General features: G+C 38.6%; 1 protein-coding gene across 1 annotated transcript; it reads right to left on the bottom strand.

The window, feature by feature from the left end:
• Nucleotides 1-538: 538 nt before the first annotated feature.
• Nucleotides 539-16111, bottom strand: LOC146316592 (mucin-2-like). The gene is made up of 29 exons (XM_084734097.1): nt 16048-16111; nt 15450-15711; nt 15236-15350; nt 14310-14400; nt 14117-14229; nt 13822-14032; nt 13584-13709; nt 12708-12825; nt 12476-12614; nt 12224-12328; nt 12046-12115; nt 11803-11940; nt 11552-11713; nt 10900-10994; nt 10648-10774; nt 10302-10557; nt 9535-9584; nt 9327-9427; nt 9084-9235; nt 8550-8688; nt 8365-8472; nt 7990-8169; nt 7666-7905; nt 7375-7531; nt 7111-7239; nt 6765-6915; nt 4715-4758; nt 1241-2309; nt 539-860 (listed from the first exon to the last, which is right to left on the bottom strand). Exons 1-29 carry the CDS (start codon nt 16109-16111, stop codon nt 539-541), a joined length of 5034 nt encoding a protein of 1677 aa, XP_084590223.1.
• Between the last annotated feature and the right edge of the window lie 1124 nt (nt 16112-17235).

Raw genomic sequence — 17235 nt, 5'->3', positions numbered from 1 at the left:
GGTGGAACTTTCTGGGGCTGGTGGTGTCGAGGGTGTAGTTGTGGTTGAAGGTTTACAATTGTTAATGCAACATTTTACACGTATTTCATAGTCATAACAAACTGGAGGTACACCTTGGTCTTTGTTCTCACACTTCAGTCCAATGGCTGGATCACATGTTACTTTTTGACCTATTTCATTCATAGGTACATCTTTGAGTTGCTTTGCTCTGCATTCTATTTCCAGAGGCTTTGTGCAAGCACTCAAATCTGGATTAGTAATTTTTTCAATCAGTTCATATTCTTTACCATCTGGGGTCTGGTCAGGGTACGAATTGCTGATCCAATCTGACCACTCACAAACAAAGCAATCAGCAGCTGTTGTGGTGGGTTTTTCTGTGGTTGTGGCTGCAGTAGTGCTGGGTGGGACTGTGGGTACTGTGGTGGGCCTTACTGTGATTGTGGTAGTTGTGGTGGGCTTTTCTGTAGTTGTGGCAGCAGTCGTGGGCTTTTCTGTGGAGATTGTGGTGGATTTTTCTGTGACTGCTGTTGTTGTGGATTTAATTGTGGTCGATATGACAGTAGTAGGCTTTTCTGTAACTGTTGTTGATTTGGAGGTTGTTGTGGTGATGGGTTTTTCTGTTGTTCCTGTGGTAGTGGGTTTTTCTGTGGGTATTGTAGTAGGTTTTTCTGTGATGGTGGTGGTTGTGGTGGGCTTTTCTGTAGTTGTGGCAGCAGTCGTGGGCTTTTCTGTAACTGTTGTTGATTTGGAGGTTGTTGTGGTGATGGGTTTTTCTGTTGTTCCTGTGGTAGTGGGTTTTTCTGTGGGTATTGTAGTAGGTTTTTCTGTGATGGTGGTGGTTGTGGTGGGTTTCTCTGTCACTGTGGTTGTCGTGGGTTTTTCAGTCACTGTGGTTGTTGCTGAGGTTGTGGTGGAACTTTCTGGGGCTGGTGGTGTCGAGGGTGTAGTTGTGGTTGAAGGTTTACAATTGTTAATGCAACATTTTACACGTATTTCATAGTCATAACAAACTGGAGGTACACCTTGGTCTTTGTTCTCACACTTCAGTCCAATGGCTCGATCACATGTTACTTTTTGACCTATTTCATTCATAGGTACATCTTTGAGTTGCTTTGCTCTGCATTCTATTTCCAGAGGCTTTGTGCAAGCACTCAAATCTGGATTAGTAATTTTTTCAATCAGTTCATATTCTTTACCATCTGGGGTCTGGTCAGGGTACGAATTGCTGATCCAATCTGACCACTCACAAACAAAGCAATCAGCAGCTGTTGTGGTGGGTTTTTCTGTGGTTGTGGCAGCAGTAGTGCTGGGTGGGACTGTGGGTACTGTGGTGGGCCTTACTGTGATTGTGGTAGTTGTGGTGGGCTTTTCTGTAGTTGTGGCAGCAGTCGTGGGCTTTTCTGTGGAGATTGTGGTGGATTTTTCTGTGACTGCTGTTGTTGTGGATTTAATTGTGGTCGATATGACAGTAGTAGGCTTTTCTGTAACTGTTGTTGATTTGGAGGTTGTTGTGGTGATGGGTTTTTCTGTTGTTCCTGTGGTAGTGGGTTTTTCTGTGGGTATTGTAGTAGGTTTTTCTGTGATGGTGGTGGTTGTGGTGGGCTTTTCTGTAGTTGTGGCAGCAGTCGTGGGCTTTTCTGTAACTGTTGTTGATTTGGAGGTTGTTGTGGTGATGGGTTTTTCTGTTGTTCCTGTGGTAGTGGGTTTTTCTGTGGGTATTGTAGTAGGTTTTTCTGTGATGGTGGTGGTTGTGGTGGGTTTCTCTGTCACTGTGGTTGTCGTGGGTTTTTCAGTCACTGTGGTTGTTGCTGAGGTTGTGGTGGAACTTTCTGGGGCTGGTGGTGTCGCAGGTGTAGTTGTGGTTGAAGGTTTACAGTTGTTAATGCAACATTTTACACGTATTTCATAGTCATAACAAACTGGAGGTACACCTTGGTCTTTGTTCTCACACTTCAGTCCAACGGCTGGATCACATGTTACTTTTTGACCTATTTCATTCAAAGGTACATCTTTAAGTTGCTTTGCTCTGCATTCTATCTCCAGAGGCTTTGTGCAAGCACTCAGATCTGGATTAGTAATTTTTTCAATCAGTTCATATTCTTTACCATCTGGGGTCTGGTCAGGGTACGAATTGCTGATCCAATCTGACCACTCACAAACAAAGCAATCAGCAGCTGTTGTGGTGGGTTTTTCTGTGGTTGTGGCAGCAGCAGTGCTGGGTGGGACTGTGGGTATTGTGGTGGGCCTTACTGTGATTGTGGTAGTTGTGGTGGGCTTTTCTGTAGTTGTGGCAGCAGTCGTGGGCTTCTCTGTGGAGATTGTGGTGGATTTTTCTGTGATTTTGGTTGTTGTTGTCGGTTTTTCTGTGACTGTGGTTGTTGATTTTTCTGTCACTGTAGGTGTTTCTGTGGTTGTGGCAGCTTTGGTGGTGGGCTTTTCTGTGCCCTTTGTAGTGGGTTTCTCTGTGGTGGTTGTTGCAATACTAACCAAAGGTTTTGCTGTTTTTGCTGTTGTAACCAATGGATTGGTAACAACTTCTGGTGTTGTTGTGCTGTGTTCTTCTGTAATTGCGGTTGTTGTGGTGGGTTTTTCTGTGACTGTAATTGTTGTGGATTTTTCTGTTACTGTGGTTGTTGTGGGTTTTTCCATTACTGTGGTTGTTGTGGGTTTTGAAGTGGTTGATATGACAGTAGGCTTTTCTGTAACTGTTGTTGATTTGGAGGTTGTTGTGGTGATGGGTTTTTCTGTTGTTCCTGTGGTAGTGGGTTTTTCTGTGGGTATTGTAGTAGGTTTTTCTGTGATGGTGGTGGTTGTGGTGGGTTTCTCTGTCACTGTGGTTGTCGTGGGTTTTTCAGTCACTGTGGTTGTTGCTGAGGTTGTGGTGGAACTTTCTGGGGCTGGTGGTGTCGAGGGTGTAGTTGTGGTTGAAGGTTTACAATTGTTAATGCAACATTTTACACGTATTTCATAGTCATAACAAACTGGAGGTACGCCTTGGTCTTTGTTTTCACACTTCAGTCCAACGGCTGGATCACATGTTACTTTTTGACCTATTTCATTCAAAGGTACATCTTTGAGTTGCTTTGCTCTGCATTCTATCTCCAGACGCTTTGTGCAAGCACTCAGATCTGGATTAATAATTTTTTCAATCAGTTCATATTCTTTACCATCTGGGGTCTGGTCAGGGTACGAATTGCTGATCCAATCTGACCACTCACAGACAAAGCAATCAGCAGCTGTTGTAGTAGGTTTTTCTGTGGTTGTGGCTGCAGTAGTGCTGGGTGGGACTGTGGGTACTGTGGTGGGCCTTACTGTGATTGTGGTAGTTGTGGTGGGCTTTTCTGTAGTTGTGGCAGCAGTCGTGGGCTTTTCTGTGGAGATTGTGGTGGATTTTTCTGTGACTGCTGTTGTTGTGGATTTAATTGTGGTCGATATGACAGTAGTAGGCTTTTCTGTAACTGTTGTTGATTTGGAGGTTGTTGTGGTGATGGGTTTTTCTGTTGTTCCTGTGGTAGTGGGTTTTTCTGTGGGTATTGTAGTAGGTTTTTCTGTGATGGTGGTGGTTGTGGTGGGCTTTTCTGTAGTTGTGGCAGCAGTCGTGGGCTTTTCTGTAACTGTTGTTGATTTGGAGGTTGTTGTGGTGATGGGTTTTTCTGTTGTTCCTGTGGTAGTGGGTTTTTCTGTGGGTATTGTAGTAGGTTTTTCTGTGATGGTGGTGGTTGTGGTGGGTTTCTCTGTCCCTGTGGTTGTCGTGGGTTTTTCAGTCACTGTGGTTGTTGCTGAGGTTGTGGTGGAACTTTCTGGGGCTGGTGGTGTCGAGGGTGTAGTTGTGGTTGAAGGTTTACAGTTGTTAATGCAACATTTTACACGTATTTCATAGTCATAACAAACTGGAGGTACACCTTGGTCTTTGTTCTCACACTTCAGTCCAACGGCTGGATCACATGTTACTTTTTGACCTATTTCATTCAAAGGTACATCTTTAAGTTGCTTTGCTCTGCATTCTATCTCCAGAGGCTTTGTGCAAGCACTCAGATCTGGATTAGTAATTTTTTCAATCAGTTCATATTCTTTACCATCTGGGGTCTGGTCAGGGTACGAATTGCTGATCCAATCTGACCACTCACAAACAAAGCAATCAGCAGCTGTTGTGGTGGGCCTTACTGTGATTGTGGTAGTTGTGGTGGGTTTTTCTGTAGTTTTGGCAGTAGTTGTTGTTTGTTTTTCTGTTTTTGAAGTGGTGGTTGGTATTTCTGTAGTTGGTGTGGATTTTTCTGAGTTTTTTAAAAGAGAAAAAACAATAAATTAAAGATTATATCATCAAGTTAGTCTTAAAAGGGATAAAATTCACCATAAGAAATCTTCCACACTTATCCTGTGTCTGTTAAATACTCTCATTCCTACCTGTGTCAAAAACAAAGGCCGTTGTCGTGGTTTTGGTGGGTGCCGTTGTAGAGCAAACCTCCACACTTCTGGTAATATTTCCATTTACTCCACAAACACCAGTGAAACATGTTCCATCACCATCATGTGTTTCATAGATAATATCTCCATACTTGTATGTACGTCCTTTATAGAAACAAGTACATGCTGCCAAAGAAATGATATGACTCTTGTTCATTTCAAGAGAAACATACTACTGACTTTTCAATTAAGTGTAATTTTATGATAGAATCGAACAGTCACTCCCAGTTGTAGTCATAACCATACTCACCTCGGACATTATAGCTGCAGTCCATCTTCGTCGAAGAACACTTACTAAAAGTTAAAAGATGGAAGAAAAGTTAAAAGGTAATTTATTAACATGTAGGCTATCCTGTTGGTGGTGTTGGTGCATGGTACAGAGCATTGCACTAGGAAACTGGTATTTTTCCAGGGTGCTCTGAGGTCATTTCCTCTACTGTGCCGGTTCGTATGTGTGTAACATATTGTGAACCTCAATGGGAGGGCAGTAGACTAGTTACAGTTAAGAATTTTTCAGTAGTTTTTAATTTCTATTTTAGTTTTATATATTCTCTGAAGTCAGTTTATTTTCTGTAGAGAGTTGTTTATTGTTCAAAATGTTTTGAAATGTTTAGTTTTTTATAGTGTCAATAGTCCTTTTAGTTTTTCTAATTATAATATGGAAGTTATTTTTCAGGTGCAAGAAATTCAGAAAACATATTATATTAGAAACACAACATTTTATGAGGACAGTTGGCTCACATTCATGTCATCCCAGTCTCAGTAAACGTATGCATCAATGATTCCTCACGCATGTTGTGTTCACAAATTTCACCAAATTGACAAAGACTAAAACTAAAGTACTTATTTATTATTTTAGTTACCTCTCTGAGGACACAACATCTTTTACAGTTAGTTTTCTTTTTTAAAGTGTAGTTTTTATTTTCATATTTGTTAACTAAACTGTTTTCACATGTAGTTTTAGTTTATAGGTTTAGTTCAACATAATAACCTAAGAGGGAAGGCACGGTATAGGGTGTGGTGATTTTCAGTACCAAAAATGAGTGCATCTTGTGTAATTAACCTCCTGTCTCAGGGCTCAGCACACTTGTATTCCATAACATTTTGGTCACTTTATTTGGTGAAGGCACCCTCATACAAACTAAATTCCCCTTTCCCAAGTTTTGCTCATATTAACTTTAATTCTACATCCTTCAACAGGCTGATACATGATTAGGCCACCTGGTTGAGAGAGAGAGAGAGAAAGTAAAATCAAAGACTTTCTTTAGCTGCACACTAGTTACTCTGTCTAATTGGAGTGATGCTGCACATTTTTATGAGACAATTACAGATGGCAGATGCAACACAGAAACCTATGTGCTTATCGGCACATCAGAGTTGCCCTATAAAGAATTCTCCTACACGGTTTTCACAATGTAAATCAACAGGCCTGTGGGAGCCATTAAAAGAGGACTCTCCATTATTACTAGTCCGCCAAACCAAAACACAGGGTATCCGGTGAAACAACTGCATGGGTTATTGTTGAAAAAGTTCAACAGGCAGACATGAGGCTGTGATGGTAAACATGATAAAAAACATAAATATCATAATTTATTCATGGGTTATCACGAGGATTACTTTGATGTTGCAATATGAAATTTAAGCAACTCTTTTCTCTGCCATATTGTAAGCAATTTTTAAGCATGTAAAAAACATAACATAATATATAGCAAATAAAATTAAGTAGTATTATGCATGGTAAATATGGTGATGGGATATTCAATGTGTCCAGAAATATGTATTTAACTTAAATGGAGTCACGTATATTAAAATGTATTCATATTTGAAAGTCTGCAGTGTCCAGATAACAGTATGTTTCCCCCAAGGAAAATTTTCCAAAACATTCGCCAACTTGATGTGGAGAGCCCTGTGATTAAAGGAGATGAAAACAACTAATATGATTCTAACGAGTCCACCTATAATGTATAGTAATACAGTATATTGTTTCTAATTCTACCCTGTATGCAAACGCGCCCTAGAGCCCACGGAAATTGAGCCTTAACTACCTTGCAGTACATTACTGTGATATTTGAAATCATTTTCAGTCACCTTTATTTATTTACCATATACTGTAATATACAGCATATATTCTCTATAAGGATTTCCAGTGCGACAATAAAGTAGTTTTTTCTTTATAATATACCTAAATAACAGGATTTTAAGATATTATTTAATTATATCAGCTTTTATAGAAAGCAATATAAAGATTATTATGAACTCTTGCATGAACTGCAGCATTAATGAGATGGTAAGTGTCCTACCATTCGAGACAGTTTCCTTTTGGTGTCATGACCTCGCCTTCTTTATAATGGTTCCCTTCGTCATCATAGCAGCCACATTGCTCCTTTGGCACACACTTCATGGTAACTTCTTCCAAATAAGATCGTTCAGGTGGGCAACTTGGATAGCAGCCTTAAAAAGTTAAATATTACTGTAAATTGCCAAATTAGCACAGACCAGGTACAGACAGGAAGTTTAGCCTAAACAAATGAGAAGTCATTAATATGACAGATGGGCTTCACTAGAAATAAGCACGGATGCTTAATCATCTCTCCCAAAACAATTCTAATCATAAAAATGCATATATTACTTTCATGTCATCTGTACCTTCTAATGCTGGAATTTGATTGTAGCACTTTCCTGAGGGATTCCTGCACGTCTTCATGCATGGTTTTCCACAAGCCTCATAGTGCCATTCACACTCTCCATCAAGGTTGTAAAAATCACAGAATAGAGCTATTGAAACAAAAGAAAGTAACATTAACAAGATACAAGAAAACATCACTTAATCATGTATACAATTTTCATAAAAATTATTTAAAAAATGACCATATATATATCTCCTCACAGGAACACAAACACAACACTCACGGCAGATTGTGGGAGTTCTCCATTTCACACATGCTCCGGCCTCGTTACAAGCTGCTGCGTAGGCAGCTACAGCAGAGCAGAAGCACTCACAATCTCCCCCTGTATTGCAGCTACATGTGTCCCTCACACAGGCATCATGATAGTTTTGTGGATCCACCTTTTTGTGAAAAAAAAAAATAAAATCCATTGTAAATTTAAGAAGAGGATGTATTATATTCTCCTAGCAAATGATGCAGGTAGACAGTTAACTAAACACAATGACTTTGTGACATCGCTGTGTTGTTTTCTTACCTTTGGATGGCAACCAGCAAATACTTTACTTCTGATAATGCTACAGTGTTTGAGTGCCCATGCCTGCCTGTGTGAGTACAGACTGCAAGGATTTTTTAGTGCATTTGCGTTGGGACAGGTAGGTAACACTTTCCAGCTGTTTCCAAACTTAAGGGCTTCGACCACAACTTCTTTGTTTCTGGTGGTAAAATCATTCTTGATATTCCCATCGTAATTCCCACACAGACCACATACCTTTCCCTGGAATAAAATGAGATATAGTTAGTTTGCAAAATGACAACTTTATTAACATTTACCCGAATACCTGTGCATCTGCTCACCTACCTTGAATGCGGAGCTGAGTTTGATCATGAGCGTGGTCTTCTTATTCCAAATTAGAACAAGACCATTCTTTGCCTCAATGACAAGATATATACCCATAGTGTTGACGTGGTAGGGTATGTCCTCCCCTTTGCTTTGTTTGATAAGTCTGATATTTTCCTCTGAAAGAACAATTTCATTTTTCTGAAAGAAACAGAACACACTCATTTAAAAGTTAATTTCAGCATTTAAAAGATATTTTAAAGACCCCCACCAGTAAATTTTTTTAACCATGTGGTGTTTTTCATGTGTTATGAGACATACCAGGAGCCATAACATTTTATATTATTTAAAATAGACTGGAGGTGGACTTTATATGCATACAATAATGTTATTTACCCCTAAGTAGAGCTTGATAACAGTAGAGCAGATGCTTTCAGTTGTTCCACATGGGATTCTCTCAGTCACGACCCTGAAGGTGCCGTTCATATCATCCCCACAGTAATCCTTAAAAATACTGATGTCAGTATCACAAAACAGACTTTTGACAAATCACAAAGATTAAACATAAGTTCGTGCTATACCTGAGTGAAGACGTAGCCACAGTCCCCATTAAAGGAGAATTTCTTGTCATCAAAAGTGATGTAATGGCCTTCTCCATATATGGTGCAGGTTCCATAACACTGATTCTTTGTACATTCCCATTTTCTGCTTTTGCAAGTGCTATAATTAAAATAGATGATGAAGAAGGAGAAGAAGAAGAAAAGATTAAGAAATTTATTTGTATAGATCTTTTCACAGATCTGAGTCACAAAGTGTTTTACACAACATTAAATAACAAAAGACAAATCTAAAAAGTGCATAGATTAAAACACAAACATAAGGTAGAAGACACAATATACAATGCAAATGCATATTAAGACCTTGTGGGATACAGGTTACTCAAACACCTGTCTAAACAGGTAAGTCTTTAGCTGCCTTTTAAATGAGTCAACAGAATCAGCAGACCATAACAGTGCCTGAAGTAATGTCAGGTGATACTGTATATCTCCAATAAAAAAAACACAACAGAGAACTAACACAGCACTACATCATGTGGAAAAGATTAAAGGGCTCACCAGGTGTTGCAGTCTACAGTGACAGTCCGTCCAGGTTTATAGGATTCTCCATTGTATGTGCAGGGACAGTCCTTCTCCTCAACACAGCCTCCTTTGCCATCTGACAGCAGGCCAGCGGGACATACACAGCCTGAGACACACTGTGTACTGACCTATACAGCAACGTATTTAACATGTCATCCTGCTGCTTTAGTATACATGTGTAGAATATTCAAGAGCAATGACCCAGTGTCCCAATCTTACACAGTCCTCGTCCAGTGTCCGGCAGCTTTTTTGGCACTCTGATCCTTTGACACCTGGCTTTGCACTTGAGCAGTTGAAGAAAACCATTGGACTGGTGCATGCTAATGATAGTAATAGTGTGTTACACAGGATACTACTGTACACATGGTGTTGCTTATACTGTATTTTAATATAGACAGAATATCTATAATGAGTGCTTTGTACCTACATTCACTTAAGGGGACTCCTACACATCTTAGTTTTCCACCCTGGCAGGTGCTGAAATGCATAGAAAGACAGGCAAGGAGGATAAAGAACAGAAATGCAATGCAAACAGTGCTGCAGAATCTTCCAAACAATTTATTTTAATGGCAACCTGTTTTCAAATGCCAAAAAACAACTTAAGAAAATACATAAAAAGAAAAAGAAAATCTAATGTTAGCTGCACACAGGATGCCTGAACATTACAAGGGACAGCAAGATTAAGGCATTTTCTTGGTTGTCATTTTACATTTGTAAACTGATTATCATTCACTTAAATTGTTTGTGAGATTCTGCTGTTTTCCTGTGAAACTCCAGCAGAATTGACTGGACTAAAAAAACTTAACCTGACCTTTGGTCGGCATGAGGGTGATCAGATTATGACTGAATTTTCATTTCTGGGTGAACTATCCCCTGTAATGCTGCTTCTCACTCTGCAGTAAGGTACACAAGGTACCTCAGAATAAACATAAAACACTGTGCTGGATACACACTACACTTTAAAAGTTGACAAAGTTGACCCACTATTCACTCCAGGGATATGACCTATAACTCTGGACCTACTAATTGAGGATTGTTTTGTTCAGTTACAAATAAATACTCAATCTGAGACTTGTTGCATGTCTCTCTCCTCTCATTTTCTGTTATCTCTCTGTCAGCTGACTAATAAAATCATAAAATGGCCAAAAAATAATCATTAAGAAATTGCCCTGCTGTAAGTATGGAAATCCTCACCAAGTTTGTCCACGGACCTTGACGCTCTGCCTGGGACGTACCATCGTATCTCCCACGTGACACGGACATTGTGAGGCTGACACACACTTGCCGTTTTCATTTAGGTAAGTTCCTTGAGCACAGCCGCAACCATCAAGTGGGGTAAACTTAACCTCACATGTTGAGTCCGACTGACTGAGGGAGCGACAGGTGCGACCACAGCTTGTCATTTGGTAGCCGTACACAAAGGTAGAAGGGCAGCCAGTTGAGTATTTCTCTTTTGAAAGGAAAGAGGTTCATTTTAGTGATTAAAATTTATAAATAGATATTGACTTATTTCAAATATGATAGTTTTGGCTTAACTTACTGCATGCAGTGTCCCTCCATCCATTCAGTAAGACACCTTCAGCGGCACATGCATGGACATAGGAGGATAAGGCAGCACACATGCACTCCTCACTGTTTTCACATGTGCAGGTGTCATAAATACAGGACTGTAGAGAGAAACAGCAACAAGCTCAATTCATAGTTGAAATGTGCAGCTGTTAAATAAGTACACAAATACATAAATATACACACATATAAGTTAGACTGCATACAAAAAGAAATCACTGCTTACAGCTTCATAGTCTTCTGGGTTTATTTCAGAATGACACTTTGAGAAAATTCCTTTTGGGTCTGACAGCAAGGAGCACCAGTGTTTGGCATATTTCTCTACAAAGACAAATAAACATGTTTATTAGAAGAGTATTGTGAAAAAATGTAGTGGCAAGTTTTTTTGATACTTAACTGTACTTTTATGAGTAGATTCTCAAGTACTTTTATTTGTACTTAAGTATGCATTACACTTTCTAATCGTTTTAGTTGCTTTAGAAATAATAATTGAGCACTGTGTACAATTTGAATTGATATTCAAACCTTTCATATTTTTTGTGGCCAAAAAGGCAAAATCTGATCACAAAGAGACCAATTAAAGCCATGACATACATGGGGGAAAAAACGCTGCAGCAGAATTTAGTCAATTAAAAATGTATTAAATAATATTTAATCAACAGTTTAAAAGTAACTAATACTCTGAGTAGTTTTTGACAAGAAGACTTTATTCTTCTACATAAGTATTTTTCTAACGCCAGCACTTTCAATAGTAATCGAATGATATTTTAGTAATGTAACAGTACCTGTACTTGAGTACAGATCAGTACAGTATTTAGTAGACTATCCACCACTGGAAAAATGGTATTAAAATATGGAGCATGAAGTCTGAGGCCTACCATTGTCTATGCTCAGAGTGCAGGGGTCCTTCAGTATGTTTGTCACATCCGGGCAACTTATTCTGGTCTTCCATGTGTTGACAAATGTCCCAGCCGTTCCCTCAATCAATCCATTTGTTTTGAAGTCATCAGCCTCCACATCATTAAAGTCTCCACAAAGGCCTGGACGAAGAGAATGACTTTGACCTCGTACTTAACAAAATACTTAGCATATTTAAACTATTATCAAGAGGCCACGAAGTAAAACACACCTTTGAGTTTTCCTTTATTGGAAACACTGGCTTTGATGTACACCTGCATAATTGGTGTGAGCTGAATCTCAAGATGAAGTCCATAGGTGGTGTGGATTACAATGAAGAATGTTGATGGGCTGAAGACTGTGATATCATCTGCAGGGAAAAAAACATTTTCACATTCAATAAAGGGACAGATTTAATTTATTTAATCTTGTTTTGTCATTGGAAAATGAAAACCAAAAAGAACCAACCACTCACCCATGAAGAGAGGCAATTCAGAGACCATTTTTCCATAAAAAACCTGTCCGTTGGCTTTAACGACAATCATCTGCAGTGGGAAAAAGGGGCAATATGAATACCTTTCCAACTGATATGAAATAGAGAGAATCCTACAAATAAGTCATTAGGAGAAACCCATAATACACTGTAGTTTTACCGTTTTTTTAGGCAGTAGTAAAGTGACTGTAGTCAGGCAAGTTGATTTATCTGATTTTTCACATTTGACCAGGTTACCAAGGACAGTGAAAGTCCCATTAGTTTCCTAAAGTCAAAAAGATAGAATGAAATTAAATCCAAACTGTTCACTTATTTACAAATTAACAACAACAACAACAACAACAACAACAACAATGATAATAATAATGTTTGTGAATCAAAGAATGAATTAGTTTAAGTTTGAATACCTCACCTTGGACAGAATATAAGAGCATTCTCCATGGAAAGTATATGTTTTATCATCATAAGTGGAGATGTGGGAGCCTCCCAGTACAGAGCAGATACCGGGACAGTCCATGTCCTTGCAGATCCACTGACCCTTGGTACAGGTGCTGTGAACAGAGTTCAGTCACTTCAACTGGACTGACCACCCTAAATACACATTGTAAATGCAAGCATTTTATTGAAGATACTGAAGTGATTACCATTTTTTACATGGCCTCGAGTAGGATTCTCCTGGTTTGTATGGCTTGCCGTTGTGTAAGCAGGAGCACTGATCACGAGCAACACATCCACTTTGTTTGATGTCATCAAATACAGTCCCTTAGGAGAAAAAAAATGACATAATCAGCGACAGGGCAATGGTAAACTGCTCTACACAATACAAATCCTGTAAGAGCCACACATACATGTATGGGTACTGAAAAATCATTTTTAACAATTATTTTACCACCAGTTTATCTCAAACAAAAGCACAACTCAAAGTAACCCCAGTTCTGTTGCAGTATCAAGTAATATTACCTAAGTTTTATTTTATATGTTGTTTGAATTCTTTTAGATGTCAGACATCGTCTGCATTCACAGCAGGACTCTGTCTCTACTAGATGAACAATTATTCTAAGCCTTTAATTATTTTAATTGAGTCAAAAGTAATTTTCCATCTCAAAATAAAATAAATACAAAAACATAAATAATGCACACCCTTTAGTATAATGTCATTATGTAGACATAAAAAACAAAACAAATAACAATGAAAAAACAAACAAACAAAAGTGAACTTGCAAAACAAAGAGAGCAAATGTAATAAATTTAACAACTTAGCTAAATTAACATGAAGAAATTATTTTCATTTTTGTGTGCAACTAAATACCAAAACACAGGCGCTTGCATGCTGCTAAAACTATGACTTCAGCATCCATTGTTATAACAACTTGACAGTAATACAACAGCACAAATGAAGTAATTTAAGAGCATAAAATACTAATTTGTGTGAACAAAAGAAAAACAAAACAAAACTTTGACATTTACTGGACTCTCCGTACAATTGTCATCTGAGCTGGCTTTAAAATCTGGAGACTTACCAGATGGACAGAAGCATCCATCTACACAGTGATCATCACACACTTGGCTTCTCTGGGGGTTGCTGCAGGTGTCAGTACATGGGCTACCACATTCATCATACTCCATGTTGAAAGGGCATGTTTTTGCTGTTCAACACACAAAAAAATGTGCAAGTTAGAAAAAGCAGTTCTGATACAAATACATTAAAAACGTCAAAGCTCAAATATGTACAGTAAATGTTTTGATTGCGGGTCTTACCACACAGTTGTTTAGTCTTCCATTGCTGTGGTTTCCCGCCCGCATGAGCGCATTGATGGGAGTACTCTGATACGGTTGAACACAAACATGAAGTGCTGCTGTTACAGCTACACAGGTCTTTCACACAGGCTTTGATGAAGGGATCAGGATCAATCAGGTCTTGACAGCTGAGGAATGCGGGTCCTGACAGCAGGTTCTTACAGAGGTCTGTCTGTGGGTCACAAAATATGTTGTATTTAATTTGTACCTAAATGTTATATATACAGTTGTTTGGAGACAATCCATTTTTACATACCTGGTTTGTACAGGCATGTGTGGCCGTAGAGGAGATTTCTTCACAGTTTTCAGTAGGACCATCAACTTTCCAGGCCTCCCCATACATTTCAGGAGTTACAGACTCCCCTGTGTCTAAAGGAAAAAAGAGGTTTTAACAAACATAGAGGCTGATTTTGAGCAGTTTGTTTTAAGCTTTAGTATTTAGTATTTACCTCTTTTGATGAACTCATCATAAAGCTGGACTCCGTTGAAGTCACCACACAGGCCACATGTCTGATTCTTGAATTTTGCATCCAGCTCAACCTTAAAATCAGGTGAAAATTAGATTTGAAAAAAGTGTAGCAAAGAAGAGGACATCTCTTAACTGCTAGCAGTCTTTTTGCATATTACACTGTAAATTCTAACAGTTAACTTAAAAAAAAAAGTAAAAGAATCTAACTGTGTCAAATTACTGCCACCAGCTTACTCAGAAAAAACAAGTAAAGATTTAAGAATAAAACATGTATGGGCAGAAGTACTGGAAACTCAACGTAAGCGATTAAAATTACAAGACTACTATAAATTAAGTTAAAGGCACAATTCAATTTAATGGACAATGTTTACATTTACGGCGTAATATGATGCCTGTCTTTACCAACCATATCAGACAAGAACAGAAAGTCAACAACACCAACTCTGATTAGGACTGTCTGATTTGATCAAAAATAAACAGGCCTTAAGTGGATATTTTTGACAGCTACTGTTTCAAAGAATTTACTGAATTAACTTAACATTTTTAATGCATGCAAAAATCACTTTTAACAGCAGTGCTGGTACTTTTAACTTTGGCAGTATTTGCTTACTTTATATACTTTTTTATAAACACAAAATGTCAAGTTCAGTTTAGTCATTAACAGAATAAATATTGAAAAGTACTGATGAAGACACTAAATCCCCACAATCGCTTCCATTTAATTCAAGTCAGTTCTCTAATCTTTTGAATAGGAGTAAAACTAAATGTAGTTTATCTTCAATGCTCAGAGCTGTGCTTTTCAGCATGTTATCAAAATAATAAAAATCAATATCACATACAGTATAATTTAGCACAATTAAGTATAATGACTTTTAATGAATTATTATAATGAATTAATGCACATACCCAGAGGGAGTCTTCTTCGTTCCACATGATGACCAAACCCAGCTTTGCCTCGATTTTCACATAAGAGACAGTTCTTCCAATTGAAATGCCAACCTTGCTGAATGGTATAGTGACACTAGAGGGGACAAAAAAATCCTCCCAGTAAGATAAGCGCACTGACAGGAGTACTCTGATGAGCTGATAATGAAATGTCACATCATCCTGACGGACTTACAGTTTATCATCAACTTTGACAGAGGTGTTGGTTAATTCTACAACCACGCCCTCCAGTTTCATAGTAATCTTCTTTATGGTGGTGACCCCATTTATGTCCTGCCGCTGGAGCTGAATATTGAAATTCTCATAGCTGCCCTTACACTGGGACGCAAGGATGTAGTTGCAAGTGTAGGGAAGCTGGAAGAAATCTCCATCGAAAGTCTTAAAATGATAGTTTCCCCATGTACTGCAGAACTGGTGGTTGTGAGAGGGTTTCCCTTCTAGGTTGCAGAGAAAAAAACACATCACACTGTAGTTCAAGTTGTACATTGCATTGTTGGTTTATCTTTTCGTCTTTGAAAAATAAGGACAAATTACCTGTGATTACTGGCATTTTGGTCATTGTATGAACCATCACTAAAAAACAGGAAGAAGGTTCACATTGTCAATCATGTCAAAGAAAAGCAGACCGTTACATTTGTATTCCAGTGCAAACATCAAAAAAGTTAATTTCATAATTTTTCTTCTCAGAACAGGGTCCTTTACACTTCATAAACAATGCAGGACAGTAAGCTTGGATTTAATATCTCTCTTTGTATCCCATAAAGTATACATACCGGTCTTTGCTGCAGATAGTCCGAGGCAGAGGGTGAGCCATGGTATCACCCATTCAAGTAGCATCCTGGCTGTTCTCATGCTGACTGATTCCTGAGAGGGAGGATTAAGCCAACTGGTCTCACACTGTTAATGTCATGTAATATAATTCATTTGTTGTTTACAGTTAAGGAGGGGTAAAAGATACATTTAGGGTGTCAACCCTTGTGGTTTTTTCTCCATTACGATCACACCCACGAAGACGCTGCTTATACCAACACATCTCTCTCGCTCTCTTACATCAGTTAATCTCTGTGTGTCATGATACATCCTATCAACCACTCTGTTATGCTTTTTATGACAATCTTTGGTAAAAAATTACCATACAGTATATATCCTATAAGTAAACAAAATATTTTAAATTAAACTACCATACAGCTGCAGCTGATGAATCATTGCACAATACCCTTTATGGAAATCTTTATTCAGGTCCTATTTTTATGAGAGGAAGATCAGTGCATATATATATTTAAGAAGGAATTGTGTGCCTTGTGGGTTGTGTCTCCTTGGGCCGGATTAACCATCAGGGCAACCAGGTGATTTCCCAGAAGCCCAGAACCTCTAAGGGCCCAGGACACACAAAATATCTGGTTAGATCATGTTTTACATTAACCTTTACACCGGTGCTGTGTGTTGTAGCTGTGTGTTGCTTACACAGTGAGACTGAGAGCTGACAGATCCTCCACTGCTCAGCCCTCATCACAACAATTCTTTGCATCGTTTATCCATATAACTATATACAGCACAGCAGAAGTGCAACAAAACAATGGCTCAGCAATTTGAACTAAATGTAAACATCAGAGTGCGAGATACAGTACAGGCACAGAGTCTTAAAAAAAGAAGAGCGACTGATTTAAAAGTCTGTGACTCCGGACGAGTAGAGGAACAGCAGAGCATAGAGAAGGGAAAACAACTAAACCTCTGAGATAAAAGGGTAAAGCGCCCACTAAAAACGGGCATTATGAAAAAAGTGTGATGCAGAGCAGAAGAGAGAGAAACCAAGAGAACCTGTGAATATGGATATAATGTGCTGCATTAGAGAGGACCAGGGACTGTTGTGACACTGGTTTAGTTGTAACACTGTCAGTTTGATCATGATGTCATTTGTCTGTCAACTGTGACAGTGTGTGAACCCTTACATGACACATGCA

This window comes from Lutjanus erythropterus, chromosome 13 (genome assembly GCF_056507025.1).
Source record: "Lutjanus erythropterus isolate fLutEry1 chromosome 13, fLutEry1.hap2, whole genome shotgun sequence".
NCBI lineage: Eukaryota > Metazoa > Chordata > Actinopteri > Lutjaniformes > Lutjanidae > Lutjanus > Lutjanus erythropterus.
This window is presented reverse-complemented; position numbering and strand designations above follow the sequence as displayed.

Coding starts and splice junctions, on each gene's coding strand:
- LOC146316592 (XM_084734097.1), bottom strand. CDS start 16,111: ATGCTACTTGAATGGGTGATACCATGGCTCACCCTCTGCCTCGGACTA. Junction 14,401..15,235: donor ACGAAGAAGACTCCCTCTGG/GTATGTGCATTA, acceptor CCTGATTTTAAG/GTTGAGCTGGATGCAAAATT. Junction 14,033..14,116: donor CACATGCCTGTACAAACCAG/GTATGTAAAAAT, acceptor TGTGACCCACAG/ACAGACCTCTGTAAGAACCT.